This window comes from Homarus americanus, unplaced genomic scaffold (assembly GCF_018991925.1).
Source record: "Homarus americanus isolate GMGI-L3 unplaced genomic scaffold, GMGI_Hamer_2.0 scaffold29478, whole genome shotgun sequence".
Lineage (NCBI taxonomy): Eukaryota > Metazoa > Arthropoda > Malacostraca > Decapoda > Nephropidae > Homarus > Homarus americanus.
Window position 1 is genome coordinate 1,206,495 of NW_024747997.1, and position 23,115 is coordinate 1,229,609.

Sequence of the window (23,115 nt, forward strand, 5' to 3'; positions counted from 1 at the left end):
GGGTGTGTACTGGCACCAACTCTCTTTTCCATTTTCTTGGCTGCCTTCCTTATTCGTGCCAGGGCCAATTTAGCCGGCAGGGTGAACATCGAGTACTGGATGAAGGATCTTTTTAACATAACACCACTCCATGCAGGAACAAAGGTGTCGGCAACTTCCATTATTGAACTTCAGTATGCAGATGACCTCACCCTTGTCGCTCACACTGAATGCGACCTATGGGAGACCCTGAACACCTACGCATATGGGTATTCACACTTCGTCCTTGAAGTGAAGGAATGTAAGACTCAGATTCTCTTTCAACCTGCCCTTGGTTCAGCCACACCTCCACCATCCATCCAGCTTAACGGTACTACCCTCTCCAATGTTACTCACTTTCAGTATCTCTGCTCCCACCCGTCCACCACCGCAGACATTGATGAAGAGATTCATCATCGGATCAGATGTGCATCTCAAAACATTGGTAGACTCCGAAACCATGTCTTCAGCTGTAGGGAGCTGAAATTACCTACAAAATTAAGACGTATATCGAGCAATTGTCCTCCCCAACCTGCTATATGGCAGCGAGACATGGGTCACAACCAGGAGGCATCTCAACGCACTTGAAAACTTTCACCAACGTAGTCTACTATCCATCCTGCTTGTTCACTGGGAAGGCAAGAGAACAAATGCCAGTATTCTTGCTGACACCAACTGTAGAGGCATCGAGGTTACCATTATCCATGAACAACTATGCTGGACTGGCCATGTTACCCGCATGAATGACAGTAAACTGCCAAAATAGCTACTTTACACTCACCTAACGAATAGTAAACATAACGCTGGCGGGCAACTGAAAAAGTGCAAAATCGACCCACTCACCTGGGAGACGATACTCCACACCGTAACATACAAGAAGGTGTCAATACTTTCGAGTTAACCCAACTGCATAACGAGGCAGACAAGCGCCAACGCCGAAAAGACATTGCCACTTCCCCTCCCGCACTAGATGTAGCCCCCACATGTGCAACATCTGTGATTGACACTGCCAGTCCCGTATCGGCCTCTTTAGTCACCTCGGAACTCACCAACCTGGGTGACATCCTTAATAACTCATATCATTTTATCATACATTTATTATTATATATTCTAATATGATCGGCCTCTTATGGTGTATGTTGTATCATTGATAATATAAAATATTAAATACTACTAAAGAAAAAATACAACCCAGGCATCCCCCGCGTTACGGATGGGTTCCGTCCCTGGAAAATTGACCATATCGCGAAATTCCAAAACGCGAAACCTATTTTCCCATTGACTTCCATTATAAAACTGGAGATGCATTCCTAAGGAATTTTTTTCGGCCCCCAAAAAGTAATTCAAGCACTTTTATGAATGACTATAAACATTTATAAACACATCCAATACAGTACATTAAATAATTTATGATATACCTTCTTAAAACATCAAGTTTAATATCCAATGTAATGCCTTTGCGGCTTCTTTTTGCACTACTGCGGTCACTTCCACTTGATGGCCTCTTTCCAGTCAACTTGAGTAAGGGTAATGCACTGTACTGTACTTACTGTATGTTTGTAAAAGTTAAGTCAAACTGCTGGGGCGAGAAACATGTGCACACACTGGATGTAAACAATGGACTGACTCCACGTGGCGACGTCACGCTTGGCGGTAGCAAACACCAAGAAATCCACACCAAACAAATTATCATTTTTAAAAAAAATTATAATTTTATTTAGTGATTTTTTTTTTAAATTGTTAAATTTTACCCCAATTTCCATAAGGGCAGATTTACGGGCAGTAACGCGAAATTATTGGTCATAATTTACAAATTCCGTATCCTGGGCTTCCGTAACGCGGGGGATGCCTGTACAGTGATATCTCAGTTAGCCGGAACAATTGGTGCAGAGCACTTCCGGGAAGGAGAGATTTCCGGGTAATGAGCGACTCTATCAAAGCCAGAAAAAAGTCCCCCATCCCCGGAATTTTCAGGTTAACGGAAAAAAGTTCTCAGAAGTTCCAGAAATTACCCATTACATCATATCTCGAACCCAGAAAAATATCCCCCATCCCCGGAATTTTCCAGAACTTTCTGGGGACCGGAAAATTTTTCTCAGAATTCCCAGAAAATGAGCCTGATTTTCATCTCTCAAACCCGTAAAAAAAAAAATACTCCACCCCCAGAATTTTCTGGGCATTGGGAAAAATTTCTCAGAATTTTCCGGAAAATCATTCCCAAAGCTGGAAATTTTCAGAAAATTCCGGCTTAGGGAACGATTTTCCGAAAATATTTCAATTTCGACTATCATAGAATTCCTGGTTTGAGGAATTCCGGCTAATGGAGATATTACTTATATAGTTAGTAATTTGCATACTGTGTAGCATTGCCCAGAGGATGGTCTGCTTGTGGAAGGATATATTTTTTGTACATTGATAAACAACTATATGAAGCCCAACACTGATAAACAACTATATGAAGCCCAACACTGATAAACAACTATATGAAGCCCAACACTGATAAACAACTATATGAAGCCCAACACTGATAAACAACTATATGAAGCCCAACACTGATAAACAACTATATGAAGCCCAACACTGATAAACAATTATATGAAGCCCAACACTGATAAACAACTATATGAAGCCCAACACTGATAAACAATCATATGAAGCCCAACACTGATAAACAACATGAAGCCCAACACTGATAAACAACTATATGAAGCCCAACACTGATAAACAACTATATGAAGCCCAACACTGATAAACAACTATATGAAGCCCAACACTGATAAACAACTATATGAAGCCCAACACTGATAAACAACTATATGAAGCCCAACACTGATAAACAACTATATGAAGCCCAACACTGATAAACAACTATATGAAGCCCAACACTGATAAACAACTATATGAAGCCCAACACTGATAAACAACTATATGAAGCCCAACACTGATAAACAACTATATGAAGCCCAACACTGATAAACAACTATATGAAGCCCAACACTGATAAACAACTATATGAAGCCCAACACTGATAAACAACTATATGAAGCCCAACACTGATAAACAACTATATGAAGATGAAGCCCAACACTGATAAACAAAGAAGCCCAACACTGATAAACAACTATATGAAGCCCAACACTGATAAACAACTATATGAAGCCTAACACTATATGAAGCCTAACACTGATACAACTATATGAAGCCCAACACTGATAAACAACTATATGAAGCCTAACACTGATAAACAACTATATGAAGCCCAACACTGATAAACAACTATATGAAGCCTAACACTGATAAACAACTATATGAAGCCCAACACTGATAAACAACTATATGAAGCCTAACACTGATAAACAACTATATGAAGCCCAACACTGATAAACAACTATATGAAGCCCAACACTGATAAACAACTATATGAAGAACACTGATAAACAACTATATATGAAGCCCAACACTGATAAACAACTATATGAAGCCCAACACTGATAAACAACTATATGAAGCTGATAAACAACTTATATGAAGCCCAACACTGATAAACAACTATATGAAGCCCAACACTGATAAACAATCATATGAAGCCCAACACTGATAAACAACTACAGTATATGAAGCCCAACACTGATAAACAACTCTATGAAGCCCAACACTGATAAACAACTCTATGAAGCCCAACACTGATAAACAACTCTATGAAGCCCAACACTGATAAACAACTCTATGAAGCCCAACACTGATAAACAACTCTATGAAGCCCAACACTGATAAACAACTCTATGAAGCCCAACACTGATAAAACCAATAATATTAAAACTTTTTATTTAAAACAGTAAGGATAATACTGTCCAGTATATCTTCTCAGGTGGTCTTAAATTTGTATGAGATGAACTTATACTGTGACCAAATATTACACCAATCATCTTTATTATAACACAGTACTATGATGAACTGTGACCAAATATTACACCAATCATCTTTATTATAACACAGTACTGTACTGTGCATTATGAAATAATCTAGTTTCACTACTGTGTACAGTTTCTTTTTCTCCAAATGTTATTCATCCCATACCTGGCTACAGTATACAACACAGTACACAGGTTTTAGAATAAAGGCTACATTTTAAGTCTTCAGCCACATGTTATTACTTAAGGGCAACATTTGATAAATACTGTACTAAAACAAGGTAACAATGAAGTGGATAAATATCTGGAAATTTAAATTCTGTACTTTACATCTTTTCATTAACAGATACATTCATTAACTCCCATTAAAAGTTTTACTTTTAGACATGTACTGGAAATAGTGCAGTAGTATATGGATGTTGTAAAAAGTCGAACATCAATAACTAAAATACTGTGCTGTATACTGCCACACCAGTAAGTCATTGCTTAATGTTCTCCCAGATAATGTTGCTTTATTATGACGTTCCTATCCTTTAGATGCCCATGATTCTGGGAATGTTGTTTTACGATCCACCCAATTAATTATAATGCTGCCTTAACGTTGTGAACCAGCACGGACTACTTTGTAAGGCGAGCAGAATATGGCTCTTGTGCCTCGGTGCTATGCTCTCTGTCTCGGAGCATTAAGGTATCTCCAAGCATCTTCTTCCCAGCCTTTCTTAAACTTGCAAAGTGTACAAATGCGTTTAAGTGATTTTGCTTTAAATACTGTACAGTACTGTACTGTAAACCATCGAAATGGCTTCCTAGTGACCATCAAGCGGTGTGACTGTTGTGAAGAAGGAACACAAGACCATTAGACTTGCTAAAAAATTGATATTTTAATCCATTTTGATTAAGGTGAACATTGTGTGCAGAGTTGAGCCTAACAGTGCATAGTATCTGGACCAACACAGACAAGATTAAGGCCCATCACTGAGTACAATACAAAATTATTGTTTTATCTTATTAATTAAACATTGGGGCAAAAATATTATAAAGATAATAATATAATAATAATTATAATAATAATAATAATTAATAAAAAAATTATAAAACTATAAACAATATTAAATAAAAATTAATAATAATAATAATAATAATAATAATAATAATAATAATAATAATAATAATAAAGGAACATAAATAAATACAAAAACTAAAAAAAAAAAGATCAATAGTGAGAAATGATATTTGGGGGGGGGGGGGTTACAAATGGGTACTGTTCCTGAGGCCGTTCTTAAGTCAGAACACATGCTATTATTGTGCTCACCGTACTTACAGAACAATATTTAAAATCCCACTACAGGGTATATCATAGCCTAAGTCCTTATATATTGAACAACTAAAATCACTTAATTTAAGACATTGGAAGAAATAGAATGGCAAAATAAAGTAAATGAAAGAAAAAATAAGTCATCACGGAAAAAACCCTGTAAATTTCAAGTTTAACACCGTTCATATCGGAGGGCGTTCGTCAGTCGGGAACCCCCTGTATGAGTGTGTTGTGTTGTCACAGTAAGAGAAACAATTGAGACCCTGCAATTGTGTGTAAATGATGCAAAAAGTCAGATCAGTAACCTGGGACTTGGTCACAATTTTTGTGATGCCATATGGCAGCAGGGTCTACCATTAGACAACACATTATATTTCCAATACAGTGGTCCCTCGGTTAACGAACACAATTCGCTCCACAGAGTTGTTCGTTAACTGAAAATTTTTTTAACCGAATCCATTGTTTCAATGGGATATTGGGTAATTGGTTCCAGCTCACCGAAAAGTACATACAAAGTAAAAAAAAAAAAATGCATTAAAGTACACTTACTTTGAGGTGTGTATGTAGAAGGCTCCTGGTTGATGATGATGATGGGAATTAGAAGTGGGGGGTGGAGGAGGAGAAGGGAGAAGACAAGGAAGTGGGGGTGGAAGAGAAGTCACCTTTCAGGGGACCCATGCTTGATGCAATAATTTCACCAATAAAATTTTAAGTTCACTAGGTGTAATTCAAGATTATTTTATTTAAATCAACACTACACTGCACTGTGCTATATATTATCATATGTTAACTAAATATTCAAGACACCAACAAAATCGATGTTCACTCCACTGTATACAAAGCCAAACTAATGATATTGAATATGATGCCTGGTGGGTGAGTCAAGGGGGTAATGGGCGCACAAAAAACTAGTTCCCTGTACTGCATATATTATCAATGTTAACTAAATTTTAAAATGACTAATAATTTTAATATAAAAAATGCAAAAATATTAAAGAGCACAACTTTCTTGATATTTACTCCACTGGAAACGAAAATAAACATAGAACAGATTACTGAATTGGTAGACTAGTCCATCAGCTGATGCTCACAACAAAACATGTTTGTCGTAAGGATTTCGTTAATCGAAGTTTTGTTTGTTAACCGAATTGAAGATCCTTATGGGAGGTAATTCGTTAACCGAAATTTCGTTAATCGGACTTTTCGTTAACCGAGGGACCACTGTACTGTATCCTCCTAGGTGGTAGAACCTCACTGTTTGGTAGCTGCCTACTATCTACTATGTACCTGGTACATATGTATAATATATATTTCCTATAATTAAATTGAATTTATATACAGGGGTATATGTAATGTATTTTATGGGGTGAATGGAGGCTGAGGAATGTAACTAGCGTATTTTATCTATTTCTTGGGGGAAAAATTTATTCCGTTAATGCCATTTCCGTTAACGTTGAGGTTTACAAGAACCCAACCATAAGGACTGGCTGTACTGTATTAAGAGAATTAATAAAATAACTTCCATCCAGGTTATACTGTATTTAACACTGTAATAGTCACCTCTTTCTGAATGTTCTATATTAGTCACCTCTTTGTGACCCATCACCTTGAAGGAACTTGTAGTTATATGAGGTAAAATATACAGCACATAATAAAAGAGGACCATCTTGACACTACAGTTAACTAATCCAAGCATACATTATTCCCACATAGTACTGTACTACATAAAAAAAATACAAGTAGACTCGAGATATAGTATTACAAATAAAAGGACGGACATGCAAATATATAAATGTTCTGATGTTTTCATTATATGGTACAAATGTTATTAACTAAGAACGTGCTATGGTCACACAAAGATGTTAAAAGCAAAAATTAGCTAAGTGTTAATATGTATACAAGATAAATTAGATGAAAAGATCATGCATTTATATGTTGGAGTTTTTATGAAGCATTAAAAGGTACATATCATGCACTAGCCCGGGAAGCTGCCGTACATTCATGCGCTGTCCCACAATCAAGATTACCCTTACCAACATCCGAGCCGGGGTGGCTGCTGGAACAAACCTCCACGGCGGGGACGATCCTCCGAGTTCCAACTGGTCAAAAGACAGCCCACATACAGTATACCAAACAAACGTGCCATAACTCATGACTGTCAGACTTATACACCAGTACAACTGCCAGATGATGTGATATTTTACAAGACTCAAATGACAATATGCAACTGACATATAAGCCTTCATATACACAGCTATGTGGAACATCCTATTCCAGTCAATTATCAAGAGCAGCTAAGGCTGTGCTAATTACAGTGGTAATGACATGTGGTACACCACAGTATAGTCTTCTCTATCTTGTATCATTGAATGGGTCCATAAAGTTCCACATGAAAAAGTCAACAGGTTCAAAGTCACTGATCAGCAAGCTTTAAAATTAGTCAGAACTCAAAAGGCATATACTGTACAGTACTTTATCTAAAGAATATAGCACAATTAATTGTTAGTATTGCAACTGTCAAAGTACAGTGCAAATTTATCATAAACAGCCTAGATATGGAGTCAATTTCAGTTAGTTAATGTTATACTACCTTACACAAACAATGAATCAGCTACAGGACACCTGGGTATGTAGTCCCTACTGACATTTTTCCTTTTATTGTCACACATACATGGTCATCATTACATTGGGGTTGTGATCATAATGAAATTTTAAAAGGTCTTTCTGCTCAAATCCAGGGCTTAATTCACAAAGTCTTGATAAAAACCTTTCATCAGTTTTAAAAAGAACAACTAAGAAGCATGGCTCTTGAATATATATAACAAGTTAAATGGATAATATCACTACAGTATGAATACATCTGTCTATTGTTCAACAGTCACAACAAAAGGTGATGAACAAATAATCTTACTGAATACTTGGCACTTACACATATTGACATTTCCAGACTAAAATGACATAAAATAACTGCAACTTGGCTAACAATTATTTTACTGAATCACTTACCTACTGCTTAAAGAAAGTATGAAAGAAACTTTCTGAAGTAGTAAGACAACTAGAAACAGAAGTGCAAGAAATGACAGAAAAATGGACAATGAAAGAAATCATGGGATAGAGTGGAACTTGACAAATTAATAAAGGCACAGAGTAAGAATGGCTGAGAGAAAAGATAACACATGGGACTACATACAGTATCTCTGACAATGTTTTTATACCTTCTAGAGAGGCCTCTTCATCAGTTACAAACTTTACATTTAAAAATAATTGCAATAAAGAGTTTCTCTAGTCCAAACTTTTCTCTTAACAACACTATTGGTTATCTTCATAGCAACAGGTCAATTATGTAACTCTTCTACTATACACAGTACAGTACAGTACAGTACTATATTTCAATCAAATTAAAAAAAAAATGCTTTTCATTAACAGTATACAGTACAGTATGTACTATACAGTACTGTAGTTACTACTTGTTATACCTGCATGAATCTTCATTATGTAGATTAATATAGTCTTTTTGCCCCCGGCCCAATTGTGGGTCGATGACCTGTGCCTGGGTGGACTTTTCATTCACCCCTTATCATTAAACATCTGTCCTAAAACCTATGGGAGTCACTAAAAAAGAGTAATTTTCATCTGGAGATGACAGAGGAGGAAGATGGTAATTAAGTACAGTAAACTCCTACTAAACCAGAAATCAGAATACCCACACCCTACCTCCCCCATCCACACTTTTGTTGAAAAACTATAAAATTTGGAAATACTTATCACCTTTATCACAGTGGCAGGTGCAAATAGTTGTGGTGGTTGTGTAAGGCCAAAATGAGTTCATAATCGGACAAGAATTGCTGATAATTAAAAATAATATTGTAGTCTCCAACACAAATTTGGAGATATCACCTGAGCCATTCCAAGAGTGACTAATTACCCCTTTCCTTGGTCTGAGTAAATAAGGATAATAATGACCTGGAGTGAGTCGACAGTAAAACAGACGCTGTTGGATAGGGGAACTTAAGACCTGTTGGGAGATATTGCACTCAACATCTTTCATGTGGTTGTCAGAAACCCTTGAAAGACTCCATTAAGATATACAGTATTGTTGAATATAATGAAGAATATAATAATCCCCCATAAGAGGATATTATGTGCAAACAAGACTAATCCTCAGGAGGATAACAGTGTGTGCACTTCAGAAATATAACTTTTCTGAAATTATTTTTCAGACTAGAGTATACTATACCCTCCAAGGGAACCAGTACATTATATCCTCTTAGTGGCCTTAAACTAGACCCCAAGTGAAGCTAAGTTAAGTGTTTTGAAGTGAGACCATGGCCAAGGACTGGGTGGGTCACAACACAGCCTGCCCACAATTTATCGCTAAAGCCATTAACAAACTGTGATTCTCTTGCAACACAACAAAAACACCCAAAATATAATTCCATACTAACACTGCATGGTAACCTGTCTACCCATAAAAGTGTCAATAATATGTTATAAGAAGCCAGTAGCTGCAAAAACGTGGAGTAATCCAGAAAACCCTTCACCAGGTAACTGGAGCTGAGTAAGGTGGTACTGTACTACTGTCCATTAGTAACCATAGCAACAAATTATTGAGTTAATACAGCTTTTATATGATGTTTCCAAATACTGTACCACCTCTTTGTGGGCCACAGTTAGGCTACTGGCAAAGTACTACACTGAAGAAAATACTAAAGGCTGTGACTCTTGAGACAGCAATGATAATGTGGACACCCCTCCATATCTCACTGATTAGAACCCTCACTTAACCAACCCCTACTCCCACTCTCCCCTGGTGAAAGGTGAGCCTTTGCTTGTGAAGACCTCAATGCCATATTATGATGTCATAGTTGAGTTTATCCTGGACTTTTATGTTCTCACAATGACCTGACCCAATTTTGTGATATAGCCTCAGTGATATCACAGCTTATTCCTTCTCTTTCTATTGGTCTATTCTCACAATGACCTAACCAAAGTCAGTATAAAAAAAAGCTGCCACTGATTGCTGTGTAAACAGTGTTGTGACACACTGAACATGAATAAGGGGCAAGGAAAACTAACCAGGTGAGGGTAAACGGCCTTTAGGTGGACACAAGTGATTGGTGAGGTGATACACACAATACATTTGTCAGGGTAAGTAAAAAAAATATGTTCCACATTATCTACACAACCTGGCATCCTAAGTGTCAAGTGAGGTATTACTGTAGTCTAACCACCTTCTATCATTCCCACTTCCAGTACTGTACTCCATATATAATACTTAGTTTTTTCTACAGAACCTATTTTGGCACACAATATTGTTTCAATTGCTCTACATGTCTTTTAAGTCCTGGTACAGTACAGTTCTCCTCATCAACTTCTACATCTCCTCCTCGTATTTAAATATTCATTACAGGTATTCAGGCTTTTCCACAAGCCATCTTGCATACCCTACTTTGAGCTTAATCCATAATATTCTGGAAGTGGCCCCTTTGTATCCTGTACATTTCATATGTCAACAGTAAAGCCACAACTTCCTTCAAATTTAACTACCTATTCACACACTCCTTTATCTTCCTTTACCCTCCAAATGTGTTATATATGAACTCATGTTTAAGGAGATGGTCTAACAAAACTTCAGTGCTCATCACTATTAAATAAATAAATGTCAATGTAACAATACAGACCATTTTTGTTTTCTAGTCCAAAAATTAGAAAAGTCAATTTGGACCTCATGGCAACCATAAACCTTCTTTATACCTGTTATCCCCATTACCTTTACTAATTTATAAGAACAAGTAAAGATGAAAAGAGGAAATAAATAAGGAAACCAAGATAAAGCTCATTTGTTATCAAGGATATTCTGGGGAACTGTCAAGAAGATACAAGACAAAATACTAAATTTGACAAAAAAGTTTTACTTAATGCAAATTATTTAGTATCATTTCTGAAAACTCCTCCCATACTATAAGAGCCAACTGTAAACTTTGACCATATGCATGTTAATGCATATGTGCTATGCTAAATGCCAAGAGCTAAATACAGGGGGAAAAATCCAATCTTTAAATATAACATATACCTGTAAATCACACTGACATCAAAATCATAATCAACCTAGGTGCAAATTTTGTCCCAATTCAGAGTAACTTTTCTCTCTCCCACTGGCACACACCTTAACTAACACCCAAGTAACTTCTATATGTAATCAAAAGCTTTATAAGACATGGCCATATTATTTAATTTGAAGTAATTCATCTATGAAGGACTGTAATCTTAAAACACACAATTGGTAGAAACTTATAAGTCCATTGCACATCAATATTCTTGATGACATAGGCATTAGACTTGTGAATAACCACACCAATAAAATGTGATTGAGCAAGCATTATGTCAAGTGACTAAAGCAAATGTTTTGCTCAACTTAAGAAGATTTCAAACAAGTGATTGAGCAAGCAACCAGTGAAGTGAGGACAAACTGCAAGCAGCAAAATATAATGGGTAAGAAAACTCACCTTCCTACTTTCCAGTGAGCCGTCAGATGTGGACTCTCGTCTCTGGGTCGTTTTTAGCTTGCCCAACTCAGACGGCGAGGACGACTCCACCACCTGTCCCTCCAGCACTTGTGGGTACTGCTTCTTCAACAGGGTCAGACCTTCGATGAAATAAGGGCCATACAAGTCACCAAGCTTACATGAATGACTAAAGTTTTTGCACAGTGAGCAATACCAGGAGGTATCTTTGGAGAAGGCATCATAATTGTTATGAAGTGTACTGTTATAACCTACTTTGGCAGTCTTCTGCTTAGCTTCAATTTTGCAGTAAAATTGGATATTTGTTTTCCTCATTGGTTTTTCTAGTTCATCCTCATCTCTATGAGGGGCGTTGACAATTACCTCTCTACATCTACTCTCGTCTAATCGAATAAATGGCCCACGTTTCTCATACACTTCACTCTTCTTCCTCCCCTCTTCGTTTTCTTTTCTTACTTCTACATCATCATTTCTAAACTTATTATTTTTAATTTTCCCTTTAATTACTTTTCCTTTCTTGGCACTAGAAGCATCAGCTTTCATCTTTTTACCTTTGTCTTTTTTGAGTCCCTTCTGCTTGGTAGGGCCCCCCTTACCATGTTTCAGGGCTGTTGGCACAAAGTCATTATCACCAATATCACTAGCCATAGTCAGGAGATTACTTAAGGTACCACTTCCTCTACTCTCCCTTTCACAATCATCACTGGAATCAAAGTCATCAAACTCTCCGTCATCATTACCCTCACTATCTCCCCCATCATCACTTTCAGCCATACTGTCAAAATTCTCCAAGTCCTTAGGGACATAATCCTCATCTTCACTCTCTTCATCCTCCATATTGAGAAGTATCAAAAGATCATTCATCTCATTTTCATCCATCTTCCTTGGTGGACGAGAAGATCTTTTGGGGCGCTTGTCTACATAACTTTCCTCAGTAGATGCAGGAATGCTTGAAGCAGTCTCCTCCAGAAACTTGGCTATATTCTCAACAGTTTCTGCATCTACATCTACATCAGTGCCCTGAGGGACCTCCAAGACTTCTGGATGAATAACTGGCATACTTGATACCTCTGGAGTATCTAATGTAACAGTAGACTTTTTACTTGGCTCTACAGCACTTGGGCCTACATCAGAATTGTTCTCTGGACATGACATCTCTGGTTTGTCTGATGGTTCTTGTGTATTTAAATTTGTGCTTGAGGTCTGTGATTTTGCTTCCTGGGTCTCAGATATTACATCCTGGGTTTTGGATTGTACATCCTGAGTTTCTATTTTTGTATTCTGAGTCTCTATTTTTATTTCCCCCATCTCCAAAACTGTGTCATTAACTTCAGATTTTGCAACTTGTGTTTCTGTCTCTGCACCTAAGGCATCAGATTTAGCATCTGATGCCTCAGACTTTGTATCTTTGGCTTCAGTGTTCACATCCACTGTCTCAGATTTTGCATCCTGAGCCTCAGATTTTGCATCTTGGGTTTCAGACTTTGCATCCTGTTTGGCACTTGCCCTTCTAGTTCTCAGTCTTCTTCCTCGAGATTCCATCTCCTCCATTGCTTGTGTTATCACAGTTGTAGTTTCTTCTGAGGAATTGTGACAAGATGCCAAATCAGGTCCATTAAAAGTCCCATCAATAGATAGGAAGTTGTTTTGTACCAGTTGAAAGTCGGCACCCCGTTTAGGCCTACTTTTACGTGGAGTAGTATCAGATTTCTTAGCATCACTGACTAAAGATATAGGTATGCTTGTGCCTGATTCTTGAACAGGGGCTTTATCCTTAATATATGAATGCTCTCCTTCAGTGGTTGTTGTTCCACTAGGAGTCTTACTGTTGTCAAATGCATCTTCAGGTACATGTTGATACTGTTTGGTTTCATGTGGAAGCACACTGGTTACTTTACTGACATCATTCTTCTTTAGAGCACCTTTGCCCTTAAAGGATTTGCCAGCATTCTTTTTTCCCTTCCCCTCCTTTGGCCTTTGCCTTTGTTCCCACATTTTTTGAAGGTGAATCCTTCATTTCTGTTCCCTTACAAGATTTCACTCCATCCTCTGAAGCCGTTTCTGATTTTTCTGCATTTTTATCTAAGGTTGTTGCTAACTCTGTTTCACACTTGCTTGGGGCCTCTTCTGGAAGTTTGACAGGCTCCACTGCAGTTTTTGGTTCATCATTTTCTTGTGTGGGAACTGTTTGTGTTTCATTATTATCTGTCTGCTGGTCAGGAGCTTGTTCTGTACTTCTCCGATTTCTTTTTCTCATTCTACTACTTGGAGAATCACCTACTCCATCAACTGGTTGTGTCTCCACAGCTGCCATATCAAAAAACTTTTCTTCCTTATCTTCCTTGTTTTGTGCATTGCCCGAGATGAGCCCTGAGAAACATGTGTTATTTTTTGAGTTGCCAGACGGAGAAGATGGAAGGCTAGAGTCCATGGATTCATTACCCTTAACACTTACAATTTCCTGATCTCTAGTCTTATTCCTCCTACTACTCCTTCTTGGAGATACTACATCTGTATCTGGCTTTGTTGCATTATCTGCAACAGGAGTGTCACCAGTTGGAGAATCTTGTATAAGAACTTCTTCAGACAAGGAAATTGTCTTGCTGATATCTACAACACTCTCTTGCAAAAGATTGGGTGTTGCAGTGCCATCAGGCACTGGGATATCAGCAGGAGTTTTTGACAAATCTCTGATAGGCGGGGAGATGCCTCGAAGCCATTCCTTATTCCTCTCTGTAATGGGACTACGAGAACTAGAAAAAAACTTAGGCGACCTGGGAGATTTTGCATGTGGTTCTCTTGGTCTGGGACTTATACTTGATTTTGCCATCTCAAGTGGAGACTTTGCATTTTTTTTAGGGCTGCTTCCTTTCTTTCTACCACGCTTTCTTCCCCGACCAACACCATCACTGTCAGTGTCATTAAAGTCATAAACATCTGGGCTACATGAGGAGGGTGTAATGGGTGGTGGGCCAGGCACTCTTAAATCTGGTTCATGAATCAATGTTGTGTCCACATGCAGTGGTTCAGTAACACTTGAGAATTCTTGGGTACTCGATGCCATCAGTGCTACCTCTAGGAACTCCACGAAGGATTCCTCGTCCACGCCTAATACCCATAGGAGAGTTATGAGATGACTTTCCAGGTGAATCATCTAAGGAGTGGGTTGAAGGAGAACTTGGAGGTTCACTTGGAACCTGCTGCTCTGGGCTAGGATTGCTCTCCCCATCCAACCTATCCTTTGCATCTTTTGATCGACGACCTTTCTTTTTCAATGGAGTTGCATCGGGTGAAGAGTCCTCATTCATTTCCAGTACAGGATCTGTGCCATCCTCCACATATGAAATTGCCCTCTTTTGCCTAGTCCTTCTCTTAGTATCCCCACACTCCTCTAGCTGCCCATCAACAACTTGATAATCCATTTCTGTCACTGAATCACTTTCTGATTTTCTTTTTCTATTATTTTTCCTTGAACAATCAAACATTTCATGATCACCATTAAAATAATCCTGCTCACTTTTACCTAAACTTTTATGTATGACATTTTCAGAATCACAATTTTCTGTATTCACACTTAACAAAGATTGACTGTTGCTACTGCTACTACTGGCATTCTTCACCACATCCTCACTAGTTGCACTAACACCATTCACAGGAGTGCTCTCTACGCTAGGGCTTAAAGTATGTGCAGTACTGTTTTCACCTGACAAGTTAACACTTACACTTGGTACACTATTTTCCCCCCTGTCACTCCTTCCTAACTCACTTGTGCTGTTCCCTAACGAATCACTTACACTGGTGGTATCATTTTCCAAGTACCTTGGAGAGCATCTCCGCTTCTTGACAGGTGCATTAGTGCCTTCTACTGAAGCATTACTAGGAGGAGTCCTTACACAATTTATTTCAACTTCTTGCATTGTTATTTGAGATTGAGAAAGAGGTCTTTGGGGCTCCTGTGTAGGGTAGGTGTCCGGTTCCTTGGGATGCGGCTCAAGGAGATCTGTCCGGACTTGCAACTGATGCAAAGGCTGGGAGTGAGGGAGGCATCTGCCTTACCTGTTGTTGGAGTTTGAGTCATCTGCAGAAGTTGATTGGCATTTAGATGAGCTGCTAAGAATGGATGGGCAAGGGCATGGCTCATGGCCTGACTCATACCCTGACTGGGAAATGCCTCTCTGGAAGGTGGCAGCCGCACGGCAGGATCAGCTGGAGAATTGCTGGGTGAATCGTGAGGAGAATCCCTGTGGTCCACGGTACTCCTAGTCAATAAGACATCATACCCCTGAGAATCATCTGAACTGGAGTCTCCGCCCCACCGCCTCCCCCTTCAGACTGTGCCGTGATCGGGTATATGACACTCTGACGTCTGGGCTGTTCCTGTTTACGCCGGTGTCTGGTTCGCTGATCGCCCTCACTTTCACTTCCACTTTGCACCGCGTCGACCATCACTGCCACCATCAACACTACCATCAACAACACCTGCAACCTCATTTACTTCTTTTCCTTTCACAGGAGTGCACAGGACTTCCTGACTACTGACACTCAGAGCATGAGATCGTGTTCTACCCGGTGAAGGCTGTGGGTCATCATGTCTCATCTCTGTTGGGACAGCAGAGCTGTGCTTCCTGCCTTGTGGAGAGACCTGCTGCATGCGAGAAGCACCATGCATTGCTAAACCCTCACCATTGAGCCCAGCAGTTGCTGCAGTAACCAATGCAGCTGCTTGTTGCTGTTGCAACTGTTGGTGCTGCTGCTGCTGGTGTTGATGCTGGTGTTGCTGTTGTTGATGAAGCTGTTGTTGGTGCTGCTGTTGCTGTTGATGATGCTGCTGTAACTGTTGCTGTTGGTGATGCTGTTGCTGCTGTCTTCTTTGCTGCTGTTGCTGTTGGTGATGAGTAGTAAGTGGCGCAGCAGCATGTAAGGCAGCTGGGTTAATTGAAGAAGGGGTTGGAAGTGCCCCAAGAGCAGCAGCAGCGGCAGCATACTGGCGTGCAGCCAGAAGGTTGCGGTACACAGTAGCAGCATCCCCACCACCAGCCACCAGCTGCTGCAATGAGGCCAGAGCTGACCCAACACCAGCTGTCATCCCAGGAGGCAAAGGCGGTGTGGCTTTTGTCTCCCCTTTGCTGGGTACCCGCCGACCCTCTCCACGACTCTCCGATCGGGGCTCGGCGCGGCCATCGACCTGACCTTCTCCGTAGCCACCGTAGCCGTACAGCCGCATGTCACCACTGCCACCTGTAAGTAGCCTTATGGTAAGATTGGTACACAATAAACACATAACTCACATGTGTACAGCATTTCCAACCTTAAGATGGGCACTTTACTAAAAATTATAGACTAAGAATATCTTATTACAATCATGCTAAAAAAACAGTGACCTTAATATATAAACCTTTCATCTTTCTGTCATGCTATAGATCCTAACCCCATAAGATATTTATATATCTTGTTCACACTCATATTATGCTGGGTTTATCATCCTTGGATCACTGAACAGTACAAGACAATTGATAAAACCTCTTCATATATAAAATCTTTCATATTACATCCATTTTCCAATGATTGCAATGAGAATTATAGACCAGTAGCAGAAAATATCTGAAGGAGGGCTGTCCTTAAAGCTGTGAATAAATTATAATGTACAGTATAGCATATTACTGTACTGTACCAAGGTATGTAAGAGAACCAAAAGTGATGACTTTTCCATTAGTGAGTGGCAAATGAAGCCTCAAAATCCTTTATCTGGCATTGTGCAAGTACAGCTGCTCATCTGAGCTTAAAGATCTAATATATTAATTATTTTCCTAACCTTTTGAATGGTACAGTAGAATCCCAGTTATCTGGCACCTATGAGAATTTGAGAGGTGTCGGATAAACAGTTTTTCCAGTTAGTTGAATCTAACTCTTAGGATCCCCCCAATAAATCTTACAATGCATAGTGCTACAGGCTGACCTCACAAATTTGTATCTAAAAAAAAAACCAGACTTCTTTAACACTTATTCCACTCAATATAAAAGCTGCAGCTTAGAAATAAATAAAATATAGTATAATAAAACACTTTAAAATAAGAAAAATTAAGAGCTTGGCTGTATGTGCATGCAAAGTGAACGTGTGTGGAAGCGGTGGGCTATAACTATACTGCCGACTCGCTAGCCCAGCCGCCTCGTATATTGTTGCACTAAACCTATAAAAATTTGTGAAAAAATCATTACAATACTCTAATGTGGCTAAGAAATAAAGAAATTATAATATAAAACTATAAAATAAAGAGCATAGTGTGTATATGTGGGAAGTGAATGTGTGTTGAGGGTTACTGGGCTATAAATGCGTGGCCACACTCCCTCCCATCACGGTATACGACACAACCGCGGCAGCAGCCGCACATCCGTGAGTCGGCTGGTTGACTGCCTGTGGTGTCACTTAGATGATGGTTTAAGTTTGGAAGGAGTTATTTTTGGTACATAAAATATGTGCTCTTGTATTTTATGATTCACTATGTATCAATTATATTTTTTATCATAACAATAAATGTGGCAGCTCATCCCCATTGCTCTGTATTCAAAATTATGATTCTAGTTAATTTTGGAGAATTTTTTATTCTATTATTATGATTTCATTTTGGTGCCAGTTAGTTAAGTCTACCGGTTGCATGGATACCGGATAACCGGGATTCTACTGTACAATACTGTACATATCAGGGAGTTTCATAAAAAGTTTCCATTCTCCACCCAAAAACAAAGGTGTTATTTCTTTTTATTTGGGCTTTACCTCCCAAAACTATCAAGTTCATATATCAGACAAAAAACGTGAAAAAAATATGTAGCAAAACTAAATTCCTAAAATGAAAATTTCATAAAATCATAACTTAAGTTAACAAAGTGGATAAATGTGGAAATTTTATTTTATTTCAAAGGCATAAAATTTTTATTATGTCTGCGTGCATGCATGCACACAGACACACTTAATATTTACCTCTCTGTCTCTGTACCTCTGGTATGTATTTTATAGACTTTGCCTATATGATGGATGTACGTGCCATAAAGGCCACTTTGAGAGTGTGCTATTTCCGTTTTCTATGTTTTGACTAGAATACCTTCCAGTACTAACACCTGTATCATGTTGGAACTATGTAATTTAGATTTAAATAATTGTCCCAGGATTATGAAAGGGTTCAAGTTGCTGCATTAAAGGAATGTACAATCCTCACATCAGCTAATGAATGCTCAGCATCAACCCCATACCCTGCTTTCAGCCAATCACTGCACTGTGGTCCCAACCCATGCTGCCCAACCACTCCAGTTAACTGCTGTATCTTCCCACACGCAAGTGAAGGGATATTACCGTCTGTTTTTGTTCGTTTATTGTTGATGTTAGTGGATTAGTGAATCAATACCAGGGCCTTATATTCTTCCTCGTCCATCATGTCACCATCTGGTGCCAAGAAATGCCCATGCAACTCTGAAACTTGGCTTGTAAACAAGATCATAAAGCAGTGGAGTCTCAGCTAGGCACATCTATCAACACAGAGGATGGTGGTGGCCTGGAGAGGCTCACAGCAAGGTGATGTTTTAAAGTTAAACAACTTCAATCAGCAGAATGATTATCTCCACAAACATAGGGCAAATGTTGACAGGGAAAGAGACAGAGAGAGCCGTCCAGGAAACTAAAAAAAAAAAAAGTCACCATTCACCAGATAAGTTTGCAACGATACCACGAAGAGTTCTTCACCATATATGGGACAAATAAAACAAATGAGAAATGTGAAGAATGAGAGCCAGTGATTCTGGTTCTTCTTAGTGTCAGATCACCATCCTTCTCCACTCTCAGTCTCTCACAAGTATTAATGATAAAATAATTTTCACCATGTCAATGGTGCTCATTTTATTATTGGCCCTTTTTCTGCCCTACCGTTCATCTTGTCAAATACCAACATGTGTACAAACTGTACCATATACAGAAGGCATAACTTGACACATTACAACATAAACATGAAAATATATCATGAGAGAAGCAACGGATGTCAGTTTGTGCGAGACGCTGTGTCAACCTAATCTTTTAACGTCCAAATAGGTATCCCTCGAGATATAAATAGGTTATGATCAAAAAAACATTCGTTAGGTGAATTTTCGTATCTCGAATTGGGAAAATTGGGGTTCGGTTCCCCAGTGACATAAATACCGCAATATCATATCCCCAAAACATGAAATCAGTTCACAAACAAGAAAAACCTACCTAATGATAAATAGTACACAACTACTGTACTGTACTGTATTTTACTAACACATTAAAAACATTAATAAAATACTATCTATTTGAAAATGTACAGCTTAAATCAAAGTTTAACACAGCCGCCAGCAGCGCCATTTGCATACACTGGCTGCTTCATGCTTGACCACCCTCAAGCAACACTACAGCAACCAGCCCGGCCACCTCTGCCAACCAGCAACACTTCCACACACAAAGAAATGTTTATTTCCTTTATGTTTTTGACCTTATGATAATTATTTCTTTTACCTTTTTAGCACATTATGTATGTAGGATTGTCTGTGCATGTAACTATGTAAAAAAGTGAAGAAAGTTAAGTTTATCTATCAGACACTAGGAGTTGAAAAATAATCATAACATAACTCTCTCCAGCTCATCCACCTAACTCTCGCTGCTGCACCAAGAAATGTTCATTCCCTTTATGCTTTTGACCTCATGATTATTTTTCTGAACATTCTGTCCATAGTAATGTGTATGCATGTAACTGGTACAGAGAGCGCCAGGGGGAATCCGCCCCAGCTGACTCCCGGAGGCACGCAATTTGAATTTTTGCTGGGACCCATATTCATATAAGCGGATAAAGCTTTTGTAACAGGAAGTAGTGGTGTCAATTTAGGAAATTCATAAACACACTGTAAGTGAATTTTCGTACCTTGGACGTTCAGATCTTGAGAGATACCCGTCTCAAAATGTCAGTTTGGCACTTACAACCTTCTACAGGCAAGTCCTTATATATACTGTGTGTGTGTGTCATAAAGTTTCCATTCTTCACTATATCTTTCATGAGCAGTATGAATGCAGCTACATTATTTTTTACCATTAATCTGAACTTGTACTTTTCACACAGTCACACTTCAAGTCAAGTATATAATATAAAGTATGTCAAAAAAAAAATCTAGAAAAGGTAAGATTTGGTGTTTTCTGAAAATATAAAACATATCAATAAAAAAAATTACATATTAATGTATACTTTCAGCGTGCCATGCTCTTTCAATAAACTGTTAATTATTATTATTATCATTATTATTGAAATCCAAATTATAACAATCTGAATTACCGAGGGTACAGTGTACTGTACAGTACAGTACCACGTGCCAGATACTGTACTACCAACTGTCTAGGGAACAGAAAAAGTTGTCTGCAACTATACTGTACAGTATTGTACACTCACCATAAAACTGCACAAGAAAGGTGCTTGTCCTACAGTTCCTCATCTTATACTTGTACTGTCTGAAGGGAACATCCCAAAATTCGTTCTAGAATGAATTTTCCGACCGTTATACAAAATTTTATCTCACGACATCTCATTGATACTACACTGACCAGGGTTGCGTGATCCCAGGAAAAAATGAGGTTGGTCTTCAATTGTATGAGTCATGACAGGTGGCCATTATTTCAAGCTGAGGGACAATCAATCATCCTGTTACTCTCTCACCTCTGCCTTCCAATTATTAACCATTCCAGATCTTAGTTCTTCACTCCATAAAAGTCAGCAGCCAACTGAGGTGTGAAATCCCACCTGCCAAACGGTTAGAGCCTACAGTAGAGTGCATTAAGGGCACCTTACACGGTCAATATTTATTGACAATATTTTAGTCAATATCTTTATTATTGACTATAGTCACCATACATGTTCAATATTTTGGACAATCTTGTCAACCCGTCATCAAGTGAGTGCAGACAAAAATGTCGGCTCATAAAACTTGTGAAGCTTTAATCTTGGCTTCTGCACAAGGGAAAAAAATTTAATAAATGGAATAAGTGGGTGAAAGAGTGGCGAACCGCATCTTTCTTACTTTCTTTGAGAATAACTAACAACGTGTCATAAGCTGCATTTTTATTTACCTTGTCCATATAATACTTTGATGTGACATCCCATAACATTGACAATTCTTTATATGCACGAATAAATCATAATCACGCATCCCAAGTGTCACTTTATGTTTGGGTAAGCACACCCGTCGCATTGGGCAGGACAAAGAGTACTGGCATTTGTAGGGATTGCCTGACGTATGAACAATATTAGCCTCACACAGTCAATACTTATTGACAATATTAGAAATATCTTGAAACACATCAATCCAGATTCCATTAATATTCTGCATTGTCAGTACCATCAATATCCTCACACCATCAATTACAGTGTCAATAAATACTGACTGTGTAAGGCACCCTTAAGACTGGTGAATTATGGGTGGGGTTCTATATTTACAGTTTCAGAATGTTCATATAATAGAGCTAGCTGCAAGTCCAGACAAAGTACTGCATCATTAATGGTCAAATAGCCAACTACTGTACCATATCACCATACAGTTTACCTTCAAAAAGTCCACGTGGTGGGAGTAGAATCTTGTACTGTACTGCCTCTGTTCACTAGAACACTGCAGCCTATCAGTGAATTATTATTTCATGGAATTTTAGCAGTGACATTCCCTCCCTCAGGTCTTTCAGTGTGCCCAGTCTTAACTACTGTAGTCACAAACCATAGTTGGCCTTTAGCCACGAACTGGGATTTTATAATAATATTTAATCCTCCATTACTGACTGAGTCAGATGTTATATTCCTGACTATACAGTAAGTCAACCTGAAAGAGCCACAATGCCACTCATGTGATCTTCTGTGAGGGAACAGTACCCACCTTGCCAAGCAGAACCGAACCCTGGGTAGTTGTTGTATTGGAGTGATCTACTCAGCTCCCCCCACAGAGCAGCATTCCCTGCAGCTGTTGTCCCTCCATGACTAGCACCGCTGCTGCCACCACTGCCCGCTGTTACTGCCAGGGCAGACCCCACCGCTTCCATCTCCACGATCGCGACTGCTTCGTTCACACCTCCGTCATTATTAAAGCCTGAAATGCACCAATATTTGTTTGATACAAAAGTAATACACATTATTTATTTACAAAGTTATTGTCATGCTATTTATGATTAACTGTTTAATGTAGGAGAAAACAAGAGATGGTCAATCAAAAGAGAGCAATGAAAGTAGCTAGTATGTCATGCAGCCTGTAACACTTCAGTATGTCATGCAGCCTGTAACACTTCAGTATGTCATGCAGCCTGTAACACTTCAGTATG

At 38.8% G+C, this 23,115-nt stretch overlaps 1 protein-coding gene across 4 annotated transcripts in view; it reads right to left on the reverse strand.

Moving 5' to 3' along the window:
• LOC121879956 (uncharacterized protein CG5098-like) overlaps positions 1-22,863 on the reverse strand; it is a 58,596-nt gene extending 35,733 nt beyond the window's left edge. Inside the window, exons 1-3 of one of the 4 annotated variants that reach the window (XM_042386802.1) lie at positions 22,677-22,858; positions 11,751-17,006; positions 7,278-7,343 (exon numbers count right to left, since the gene is read on the reverse strand). In XM_042386802.1, the coding sequence (XP_042242736.1) occupies positions 7,278-7,343; positions 11,751-13,763 (2,079 nt within the window). In that variant the 5' untranslated portion in view covers positions 13,764-17,006; positions 22,677-22,858. Of the gene's footprint in view, positions 1-7,277; positions 7,344-11,750; positions 17,007-22,676 lie in introns of all 4 variants that reach the window. The other 3 variants (XM_042386799.1, XM_042386803.1, XM_042386801.1) reach the window with 3 other exon arrangements.
• Between the last annotated feature and the right edge of the window lie 252 nt (positions 22,864-23,115).